General features: G+C 38.7%; 1 protein-coding gene and 1 pseudogene across 7 annotated transcripts in view; one reads left to right on the plus strand and one right to left on the minus strand.

The window, feature by feature from the left end:
• RNF14 (ring finger protein 14) overlaps positions 1-7,290 on the minus strand; it is a 21,532-nt gene extending 14,242 nt beyond the window's left edge. The window contains exons 1-5 of one of the 7 annotated variants that reach the window (XM_015598061.2): positions 7,156-7,284; positions 6,097-6,209; positions 4,681-4,849; positions 3,372-3,541; positions 2,158-2,309 (exon numbers count right to left, since the gene is read on the minus strand). In XM_015598061.2, the coding sequence (XP_015453547.1) occupies positions 2,158-2,309; positions 3,372-3,525 (306 nt within the window). In that variant the 5' untranslated portion in view covers positions 3,526-3,541; positions 4,681-4,849; positions 6,097-6,209; positions 7,156-7,284. Of the gene's footprint in view, positions 1-2,157; positions 2,310-3,371; positions 3,542-4,680; positions 4,850-6,096; positions 6,222-6,835; positions 7,083-7,155 lie in introns of those variants that run through there. The other 6 variants (XM_015598059.2, XM_015598060.2, XM_015598058.2 and 3 more) reach the window with 6 other exon arrangements.
• Positions 7,291-7,795: 505 nt separating this feature from the next.
• LOC112472033 lies at positions 7,796-7,916 on the plus strand (annotated as a pseudogene).
• Positions 7,917-12,217: the final 4,301 nt, after the last annotated feature.

Below are 12,217 nucleotides of genomic sequence, written 5' to 3' on the forward strand. Positions count from 1 at the left end.
AGACTGATATGGAACAGGACATGAGTTCAAGCCTTTGACATGGTCTGGTTGCCAAAGGGAAATTTCACAGTTTCTAAGCTAAACAACTGAAATTTAAACTATTTCAACTTTTCCTCCTTATAAGTAGTCTAATTCAAACTGAATGACAAATATTAGAAATGTGAAATATTTGCAAGCAGAGCTCAGGGATTAACACTAGCTTTTCTTTTTAGGTAAACATCAAAAAATAAGTCTTCCAGATGCAAATCCACTTTGTAAATTTAAATAACAAGTGAACAAGGACCACGTTTTCTGTTCCTTGCTGCTCACTCAGCCCTAACACAGACATGACCTTAAACACTAAATGACCAGTTCAAGATTGGAAACTAATGCTTTTCCACATTTGCATGAATATGCTCATAAGATCAACCACACTTTGAGAAACCTGCTGAAAGTTGTAAAATGGAATAAATACTAAAAGGGAAGCTTTGAGTTCTGGTTGAGCCACCAAATCCAATTAAGAAGCCATTCTCACCAACCTCTTTTCTTCTCCAGCCCCTTCTCAAAAGAGGCATCTGATACGCACATTGAGGAAAAAATGGAGTGAAAGAGGAAAAGAGCGAGAGAGAGAGAGTGGCGGGGGGCGGGGGTTGGGGGTGGTGGTGGTGGTGGTGGTGGGGTGTGTGTGTGTGTGTGTGTAGGAATCATGGAAAATACAAGAAAACTAAACCTATTTCCTTTCTATTTACCAACCCCAATTCAGTGAAAGACAGGTCCATGTGTCAACTTCCCTATCAACGGGTGAAATTCCTAATGCCAAGGAATCAGGTACCAGTAACAAATAAGAACTGAACCAAAAAGTAGCATAAAATGTCAATTACAAGAACAAAAATTTATTTGATAGAGGATCCTACTGTAACTTTAGCTGTATAACATAAAATAATGAACAACTCTCCTCTCCCTATTAAGCAAATGTTATTTGGCTGGAATCTGAAACTAGAACCACACCCCAGTTAATTTGTTCTTTTGTTGTAAATGTTATGTGTGTATGCACACACACAGGCATGGATATAAATTATCAAGAGTTCTCTTGAGAAACAGGACTATAAATATCTAAATTCAGCCAACTATCAGTGATCTAAATGTCAAACAGCCTTGATATTCTTTGGCAAATAATCCACTGTCTTGCATGTACTGTCTCTGGCACAGCTATTAGAATGTGAGGTAATATTCCTTTTTATTCCATGTGTATTATCTTTTTTTAAAGTTTAATTTTGTTTTTAAATCTCCATTTCAAGCTCAGTTTTATAAAAGCACTCTTATCTAAAAGCTTAGCCTATTGGGGAAGGGAGAGGAGGGAGACTGAAAACTACATGATCGAAAAGGAAGAACTGATGCATTGTTCCTTAAGGTCAAGAACTCTGACAGCTTTTGTCTTAATATACATCAGCCTATCAATCTTCATCATGACTTCTAGAAAAGTAACTGCTATTGATCCATTATCCCAGAACACTTTACATTAGCTTCAAGTTACATTTATGTCTCAATCAAGAGTTGAAGTTGTTACTAGAAAAGGACATATAACCTGGAGGACATGACAGTTCATAATATAAGATCTCAAGCCTTCATGAGCTATCTACATGAATCATACACACTTCTATTTGTGTGTAATTATAGCTATGTGAGACCAGTCAGCAATTACTAACATACAGATCTTTAAAAATAACTTATTATGTTTACTTAGGAAGTTTGTTTATTCTAATTACATTAGCTCAATTTTATTCCTCCAATTACAATTAAATCTTTCATTTAAGGAATGGATAAGAAACTAAGAAAAAAAGAATAATACCAACATCTAAGGAAAATGAGGAGGACCATATAGTCTCCATCACAGTACAGATTAAATGGGAAAATAACAAGACAAGAAACAATATACTTGATTAAAAAATACTCCCACTGCAATTCATAAGGATTAATCATAATTACTGCCATTCCTTTCTAAAACACCAAACATTTTCAATTCATTAACATTAGGATTCATGAAGGCGAGGAGAAAAATAACAAAATCAAAGCCATTTGTTCTTCATGCACTGAATTTAAGATCAAGGCAGTCTTTAATTAAAGATGATTTTTTAAGTTTCTAAAAATGGATAGGAGAAATTAAGTTTCGGGTCTAACCTGAGTTGGTGACAGCCATTTGCCACTAAGTGTGAATGAAGGTGGGGAAGAGGATGGATAATCTGGTGGCAGTTCAAAGTTCAGCACAAGTGGAGGCAGAAAGCAAATGGTGTATTCAAAGCCACTATTCTGGAGACACTCATTTGAATTGCCTGAACCAAAAACAAAGATTAGAAAGGATCAGTTGGTCAGCACTTGAGTGAGTGTCCATTATTGTTGAGCGGTGCTCAAGAAAGACTTAATGCTTTAGCTGAGGGGATAAAAACCTTCTCCAAAGCACTTTCTATTCCCTAATTTTAACTTCGTAGCCACCACCTTTAAAAAAATCTTGTAAGCTCTTTAAAAATCTACTAAGCACCATGAAATTTATAATGAAGATACACAACTTATTCTTATATACACTTTTAAGTACAATTCCTAACACTATTGAGTAAGTAATAGACAACATTTTCTTTTGTTGTTGTTTTACAGTAGATGATTAAAGACACAATCTAGAGAAAAGGATGTTTATTTCTATCAAAGAACCATGACTTACTTAGACCACTATGAGCCAACTACCCATGAATCATAGTTGGGAGAATCTGTGCCAACACAATGATCTCAGGCTTGAGGGCAAGATACCGCACACAACACTCTCACAATCAAAGTTCCATTTTAAATCATCACACTTAACTTCCTTTTCTCAATGCCTTTATAGTAGAAACATTTGAGAAAGTGTGCATCAAAGTCTTCTGTAAATATCTATATCAAAAGCAGTTTTTTGTTTTGTTTTTTTCCTGAAGCAAAGGGTCACAGAGTAACAATACACATCACATGTTTATGGTAGTTTAAATGATTCTGGAAACCAAACAGTATTAACAACCGCCATGGTACTTTAAAGCTTCCCAAGAGTTTTCATACACATTATTTCATTTTCTCTTTTACTATCTATTTAACAGCCAATGACTCATGGCTGATAAACTGCTACTTAGAAGATTAGGAAGCATGGAATATGAAGGATAATATTCCAAATTCATTAGTCAAAACTTGGAATCAAACTGAAAACTGTTTAACTCCCAGTCCAATTTTCATTTAAAACAAAAACATGCATTAAATCTATAATAACACCATCACTAATGCCTATAAACATAAGGTGATAATTTAGGTTTCACTAAGAAATTGAGAATAACCTTTATTTAGAAAAAAATCTGTTTAAGAGAATTTTATTAACTAACCGCTCACAAATATCTTGAAATTTTGTGGCACATCCAAATAGATCCTGGTTTCTCCACCTTGGACAGACTCTGCTTTTCTAAATTCATCTCCATCATAAATACTCGCCAGAGCCAGCAATTCATCCTCCTGAGCTTCTCGGTCTTCTGACGACATTTAATTTTCTGAGGATCTGAAGATAATCATTCAAATCAGTTAAGAATAGAAAAGACAGTTTGGAAAAGTCTAGTGGCCCCAAGAAAAAACAAAGTTCCTCCCGAACAAGTACAAAGTCAATCAATACTCTCACTTTTCTGCTAAACTAAAAAATGACAGGCATGTCAAAGTTGTGCAATAGTAGCAGCCTTTTTTCCAAAAAGAATGATTGCAATGCTTCTAATTGCTGATTTTATCAGTTAACTATGACTGATTAAAGGGAGAAAAACACTTTAAAAAATTTTTTGAAAGGACAAATCACAAATTACTTCAGTTGTCCACTAAACCTAGCAAAGTGTCTTGCCCACAAAAGGAGTTAAAGTATATTTGATATACTTTTTAAAAATAAATGAATTTTTAAAATCCACAGGAATCTCTAGGGCAGGTTTTCTCAACCTCAGCACTACTGACATTTTGGAACAAATCTTTGTTGTGGGAGGCTGTTTTGTGCAGTATAGGATGTGTAACAGCATCCCTGGTTTCAATCCATCAGATGCCAATAGTGTCCCTTTCCCTCAAAAGTTGTGACAATCAAAATTATCTTCAGACATAGCCAAATGGCCTAGGGGAGGTGGAAGGGCCAAAATTGCTCCTAGGGGAGAATATTCTGTTCTAGAAAATGTTATGGGGACACACACTGTATAAGAAAGTTAAATAATTGAGAAAGCAACAAAATAACATTAAAATTTTGAAATAATATCAGATTTTGTCAAACCAATTTTAAGATTTACCATTCTTCCTGGTAACACAAATACACTATAATCAAAGTGTGAATCAATGCTTGTTAATCACAGCAACTGAAAGACGCATCACAATTTCAGATAATTTAAATGTGAAAATGTAATGAGAATCTATAAAAATTACTTGTTTGACTATAATTGCATTGCGAATACACTTCCTTTTGACTGAAATAGTTTTTAAATTGAAATGTACAAAACTGAAAAGTTAGGACATGATTTTTCACACTATAAAAGGTGACACTACAAAATTTAGACATATTCATTTAAAATTATTCCACTTCCAAAAAAATAAGTTTTTCCAGTTGATAATGGTTCTGCTTATGCTGCTTCCCTATCTAAGGTACAGTGACATGTTTCATTTGAGGTCAATTAGTACCTGTTAATAACAACCAGAAGAAAAATATATTAATACGACAGTCTATTTCAGTTCAGTCTGGAATTCACGCAAATTCCATTTATTCTCCCACCGGTGATGAGACTGCTGAAGTTGGATAAGAAGCCAAGATGTGGAACTCATATTAGATATACTATAGAAATCCTGCCATCTGCAAAAAAAAAAGAAAAAAAAAAAACACATAAAAGGTGGTGTTAGACGCCTCTCCAAATTTAAATTCTGAATTCCTGTTATCGCTACTTAAGTCAAACACATCCGAACGCTAGTCTATCTTAATCTACAGCTACATATTACTCTCCTAGGACAGCTTAATTGAGCCACGTGGTAAAGGGCATTTGCATGTCCCCAACACTGAGAGGTTTTCTTATCTGTCTTCAGCCCTAGGAGCTGAGAAGGAAAGTCAAGGTCATGAGAAGACACCAAGCACACCACACCCCAAACAAACATCTTCTTGGGTTTGTTTTTGTTTCTCCTTTCCTCTTCTGCTGCTTCTATTCCTTTATTTCCTAATCCTCTCCAGTTTTTCCGCTCACTTACTAATGAATTAATTCTGCCAGGGACACTCCATGTTAGGTTAATTTAAGCATGATAGCTGGATGTTAAAAAACAAAACAACTCATGCATGCATGCACACGCAAACTTTTATGTTCTGTTCTAAATGCTTTAGAGCCAGGCTTCTGAACTGGGAGTGAGGGGGAAGAAGAAGGGGGACCCATAGAAGGATTATGGAGAATCCTATGAACACCCTGAAAATACATGCAAAATTATTATATAATAAACCATAATTTTAAAATCAGTGTTCCAGGTATGTGACTCTTAAATACGCTAAAAATAAAATTCAGATTCAATTTATATTTATTGAGCACCCACTATGTGTTATTAGGTCCTTTCGCGTTACCTTATTTAATCTTAAACAGTTTTACCAGATGTAGTACCTGGTGATAACATAATTAAGCTTTCTGTTTCTTCTAGTTTAAACATTTATAACTGGGGTGAGAAATGAATTTATAGTTTCTGGGTTTAGGTTAGTGTTCTCTATCTTGTCTGCACATTAGAATCGCCTGAACAATTAAATCAGGTATCAGTAGCTATCCAAGATGTCCAGATAACTCTAATGTGCTGCCAGGACAGAGCAGCTCTACTCCAAGCAGTATTTCCCATCAAGTTCTTCATGACCTACCCCAACAGAACTCAGCTTCTGAAACTGCCATGGGGGTCCCAGTCCTTTAATTCAAGTCGTTGACCTACATTTCCCTCTGATTCTACCCACTCGGCCTAAAGTTCCAACTCCAAAACCCCTACTCTCTGTAGAAATTTCTAATTAGACCTCATGCTTGTCTTTAAAAATCCTGCAAACTTTTGTTACTGTAACTTTCCTAAGACACTGTCATATCCTACCTTGCATTACAATAGTTTATGAACTTGTACTTCCTCTCAAACCATTAATTAGTTCCTTAAGAGCCAGCATCAAATCTTTGGCATGTGTATTGTTCTCAGCATCTAGTAGTAACCTGCATTAGACACTGGAAAAAATTAGAAGTGAACTGGGGTGGGATGCAGCATGCTGAAATGGAGTGTCAGAATCATAAGGTTCAGTAACTGGTCAGTCACATCCAACTAGAAGCAGGAGGTTGGTTTGGTAATGACAATAACAAGAACAGTTAATTACACTTGGTGCACTCTTACCATGTGCAAGCCATTTAAATGCATTAACTCCTGTTAGATTCCCACAACCCACGAAGCAAGTCCTACTATTTCCATTACACAGATGAGAAAAAAAAAAAAGACAATTTAAGTCCTCTTCCGGCCCAAGGTCACACAGCTAATATATAACTAAATATGGATTCAGACCATCCTATTCCTGTAGTACGGGAACGAATATAAACCCCAGCGCCATCAGACTAGAGATAATTCAAGTTTAATATTAGTTTTGGAAAGCCGGAAACCGCTACACCGGCGAGGGAAACCCCTCCTCCGCTGGGTTTCCCTGCGGCCTGGAAAAATCCTACTCATTCTCCCAGGCCACACCTTACGGACTCCAAGCCTGGGGTCAGCCCTGGCTCCGGGATCAGCACGCCGTCGCCAGGGTCTCCACTGCTCACCACCTGGCATGTTGAGTGAAGTCTGTGCGACTCACCTACAAACCGGAGGATAGGCCCAAGCCTAGCTACCTGCCCCAGCGCCAGGACACAGAGGACGCTGGGCGGACGGGTGCGGTCCCAAAGGAGCGGGCTGGACCCTCCCTTTCCTCCTCTGAGCGCCCTGGGGAGTTTTAGCCGGGCCGGGCTGGGGGCTCCCCGTCCCAGGTTTGGGGGGTTGAGGCCCACTGGGCAGTCCCGGCCCGGCCGCACTCGCTGACTCGTGCGCCCGGAGCGCGGTCCCCACCGTACCTTCCGGCCGCCCCACTGTGCCGGGCCGGAAAGTTCCGCCCTCCGCCCTAGCCCCGGGTCCCCTCACCGCCACTCGCGAGCCCAGCTCCGAGACGCCGGACTCAACCTGCGCACCGCCTCTTCCGTCTTAGGACCTGTCAGCTGAACTAGACAAATCCGGCTTCTGCGGCCCCGGCTTTGCGCAGCCGCCGTGTCCGTCCGGGCACCTCGACGGCCCCCCGCAGGCCAAAGGTAGCGCTACAGGCGGGACCACAGTCACCGCCTCCCACCGTTCGGCAAACTTAAATATTCTGCCTCTGGAAAAGTTGATACAAAGGCAGATCTGAGACCGCGGGCCCAGGATTTAGAATTATTGCCAGTCCCTAGAGGAGATCGCGAGGCAACGGTCTACCTGGGGCATACACTCCGCCAACAATCTCAGATCTGCTCCTCCAGGTAGACTTAAACAAGCCTCCTCTCCCTCCCTCGAACCCAACTACCTTTTTAAAAATGCTGCCCATCTTTGCAGGCACCTCCACGATGAAAGCATTCACTGTTCATATTATAACGGTAATAACTACCACATTTGCTGAGCAGTTAGAATGTTTCAAGCATTGTGCTAAGTGCTTTATGTACACTTTTTATTTTCATAGTAACATTAACATTATGATTTAGGTACTATTTGTTATTCCCACTTTATAAATGAGGAAATTAAAACTCAGGTTTGAGTCTATGACCATGCCACCCTGAAAAAAACGGGATCCCGCCCGATCTCGGAAGCTAAGCAGGGTCGGGCCTGGTTAGTACTTGGATGGGAGATCACCTAGGATAGACCAGGTGCTGTAGGTGTAAATATTAATAATAAATAAAAATTTAAAAAATAAGAAAAATTTTAAAATAAGAGATTGTAAGCTGACAAGGTCCTTGCAATCTGTGAGGTCAACCAAGGGTTGCCTCACCTAAAAAAAACAAAAAAAAAACAAAAAAAACTTAGGTTCAAGAACTGACCAAAAGATACATGATTATTAAGAGGCTTAGCAGGAATTAAAATTATGTTCCGTATCTCATGACATATACAAAAATTAACTCAAAATGGAACAGAGACCTAAATGTAGAGCTAAAACTACAAAACTCTTAGAAGAAAATGTAGGCATAAATATTTGTGAACTTATATTAGGCAATAGTTTCTTAGATATAACACCAAAAGCACAAGCAACAACAGAAAAAATAGATAAATTAGATTCATCAAAATTAAAAACTTTTATGCTTCGATAAAACACTATCAAGACAGTGAAAAGACAAACCATAGGAGAAAATATTTGCAAATCATATATCTGATAAAGGTCTAATACACAAATATGTAAAAAACTGTAACTCAGCAATAAAAAGACAAACAACTCAATTTAAAAATGGGCAAAGGATCTGAATAGATATTTCTCCAAAGATGATATATGAATGGTCAGTAAGCACATGAAAAAGATGCTTAGCATCATCAGTCATCAGGGAAATGCAAATTATAGCTACAAGGATGGCTATATTAGAAAGACAGGTAATAAGTGTTGGTGAGGATGTGGAAAAATTGGAACCCTCATATACTGCTGGTGGGAATGTAAAAATGGTACAGCTGCTTTGGGAAACAGTTTGACAGTACCTCAAAGAGTTAAACAGAGTTATAGTAAGATCCGGCAATTGTACTCCCAGGTATATACCCAAGAGAATTGAAAACATGTTTACACCAAAACTTGTATACAAATGTCCAATTATATCTGTACATATTTACATTTGTATATATCTATCTGTACGTAATGTACACAATAGTGGCAGTATACACAATAGCCAAAAGGTAGAAACAACTCAAATGTCCATCAGTGGGTAATTGGATAAACAAAATGTAGTATAACCATACAATGGAATATTATTCAGCTATAAAAAAGAAAGGAGTACTGATACATGCTACAACATAGATGAACCTTGAAAACATTATGTTAAATGAAAGAAGTCAGATACAATAGGCCACATACTGTATGATTCATTTATAGAAAAATGTCCAGAACAGGCAAATTCATAGGACAGAAAGTACAGTAGTGGTTGCCAGGGGCTGAGGCAAGAAGAAATGGGAAATGATTGCTAATGAGGATAGGGTTTCTGTGCAGGGCGAAAATATTGTGAAATTGATGATGATGGTTGCACAACTTTGTGAATATACTAGAAGCCACAAGATTGTATACTTTTAAAGGGTGAATTTTATGTGAATTATTTCAATTGTTTAGGTGCAAAGCACTGTTCTCAGCATTTAAGTGGGGCACTGAAATGTTGGTTCCTACTCCTGGGAACCATCAAACGAATGTGCCTCTAATGATCTAATAAGCTCCTGTGTCCTCATCATATATTTCTCCCCCTAGAAAAGCAACTTGCAGAGCTAGGCCTCAAACCCAAACATACAGTATTCTAAAGATCTTAACCACCACTACCTTCCAGACAATATTGGCTTCAAGGGCTAGCTGCCTGTGTGGCCACAGCGCCTGTGCTCAGGAGGGCCTCAGGCTTAGAAGGGCCCTGCTCTTGGTCTAATGCTCTGCTATGGCCATCTTGAAATTCTTAATTTTCAAACAAAAGGCTCTAAATTTTCATTTTGCACTGGGCTCCACACATTATGTTGCTGGTTTTGTAACCAAGAGAGAAGAAAGACCAAGTGGGTAAATTGGGGCACTGGAGAGGCTTACTTGGCTACCACGAAGGGAAAACTTTTGAAATGCAAATAATCACTTGTTTTCTGTACTGTAATCTTGACTATCACAGAGCAGAAAACTAACTACTCCTGTAATAAATATCAAAAGGAGAAACACACTCTTAAAAAACGTGAAGGAAGAAGAATCTCTGAAGCCATTCGCTATTGTCATTATTCATTTTTAGCCAAAGGAAATTAAACCAAAACGCATGCAACCCTACCTCAGAGTGCTCAGAGGTAAGATCATGAATCCTGCCAGAGACCTCCCAGATGCAAAAAGTGAGGGGGCCTAAGAACCAGCTCAAAAAATTCTCACAAAGACAGAGCAGGAGGTAAATTGTGACATCACGTCATGACCTCATGTCAGAGGTCTCAGGATAGAAATAGAAGAGAGAATTTCAAAGCAGTGTTAATAATTTGGATGAATATTCAAAGCAAACTCAATAGAGTCCAGTTTTGAGGTTGGGTTTGGATAAAGGGAGTTTTCTAATAAATTTTGTTATTAGACTCCATAAAAATAAGTTTATCTTTGGTTTCATATGCTCAGTCATTTAAATTGAGTTTTCCCTGCGTGCCTAGCTCTCTACTGTGTTAAGCAATTTACATGCATTATCTCATTTAAACATCCAGGAACCCAGGACTGAGGTAATTTTGTCTCCCTATTTTACGGATGAAGAAATTGAGGCACTAAGGGGTGAAGTGATTTGATCAGTGTCATACAGCGGTGATGTACAGGATTAGGACCAATTCCTTATCAGTCTAATCCTCTCCTGTAGCAATAAGAGAATTGGATTTTTTTGTAACAATACAGATAGAACAAAATAGTTCTAGCCTTAAGAATTAAAACGGAAGGTACCAGGGAAGTTAGGATTAGAGTTTATGACATAGTGATAGGTGAGAATGAGAATACAGAGAAAGAGATCCAACTCAGTGCCCTAGGGACACTAGATGATGGAGTCTAGGGTTAGGAAAGGATGGAGATGTGTGACCTAGACCAGAGGTCAAGACCCAAGCCATTGGGTAGAGAAGCAAGAGTTAGTCACAGAATACATTTGGTACTGTGAGGGGCTAGCGGGCCTTCCATCAATGTCTGTACTTGTTCTCATCCATCACTGTCATTCAATGGGTATCCACAGGCTTTACTGAGCTCATCCCACATGCCAAGAGGAGGCACCTTCCTTTTCAATGGCTATCATTCACGAGCACCCCTGAAACAAGCTTTGACACACAGAAGAGCATCAGTGTGGAAGGGAAACTCTGGAAGAGGACTGGACAGTGGTGAGCCCTACCGCAGTTCAGAAGTATCACTGACGTCCTGCTGGTCTCTGGTAATTATGTATTTGCTTACCCTGCAGATCTTAAAAATTTCACTATTATTACATGGAAATATGAAAAAATGGTTATTGTTTAAAACACAGGCTTCCTCCATTAAAAAAATTGGGAGCAACTACACTAAAAGCACTGATAAGTGACTAACAATCAGAGTGCTACTCATGTCCCAGGCCCTGCTCTAAATGCTGTGTATTGACTACATTAAACCTCACAGCAGCCCTGTAACATCGTTACTATCATCATCCCTATTTTAAAGCTGAGACTGATCACAGAGAAATTGAGTGACTTGTCACTGGCACACAGATAGTAAATTACCAAGCCGTGCTTTGAACCCAGGCAATTGGAGTCTTGAGTCCACATTGTTAACCCCAAAGCTAAGCTTAAATCAAATTAATATTTTGCTCAAGGAAAGTGGTTAGTGGGGTCTATGAGGAGAAATAACCAGGTCACCTTTGTGACCAGCTTCCCAGTCAGCACAGCTTAAACAGTACCTCAGGTCACCCCCAGGGTTATAAAAAAATAGATTCCTAAAAAGGCTTGAGGTGGCTGACAATTTGAAATGTTTTCTGAGCTTCTGATGCAAGCAAAATTTGATTTACAATAATAGACACAGAATGATCATGTTTATACTTGCAACCCGGCATTTTATTATTATTCCCCTGAATAACAGTGAAGAGTTCTGTAACCCCAAGGTAACATGGCTCTGTAAGAAGGAAAGAAAGGTGAGATTTAGCAGCAGCTGCCATCATAAATCAGTGTGCCACTGCTTCTCTTGGAGCTCCAGGCACAACTCCTGGCTGTCATAAACTTATAAAGGGAAGCCTCATGAGAATTTATGTAAGAGAGGAAGACTCATTCGCCTTCCTGCAGGAACCTTTCTGAAGCAAAGTGAGAATTAGGCTGATTAGACTATGTGAAGAAAGAAAACCGAACCAATGGTTGAGAAGAAGGGAAAATGTGGGTCAACTTCAGCTATTTCCCTTGCCAAAAAAAAAATGACCTTGCAAATACAGAAGAACATGCTGAATTCCACCAAATAAATGAGTAACTAACTGGATGACCGAATCAATTAATAATTGAGCGTGATCCA

Source organism: Pteropus alecto, unplaced genomic scaffold, assembly GCF_000325575.1.
Source record: "Pteropus alecto unplaced genomic scaffold, ASM32557v1 scaffold78, whole genome shotgun sequence".
Classification (NCBI taxonomy): Eukaryota; Metazoa; Chordata; class Mammalia; order Chiroptera; family Pteropodidae; genus Pteropus; species Pteropus alecto.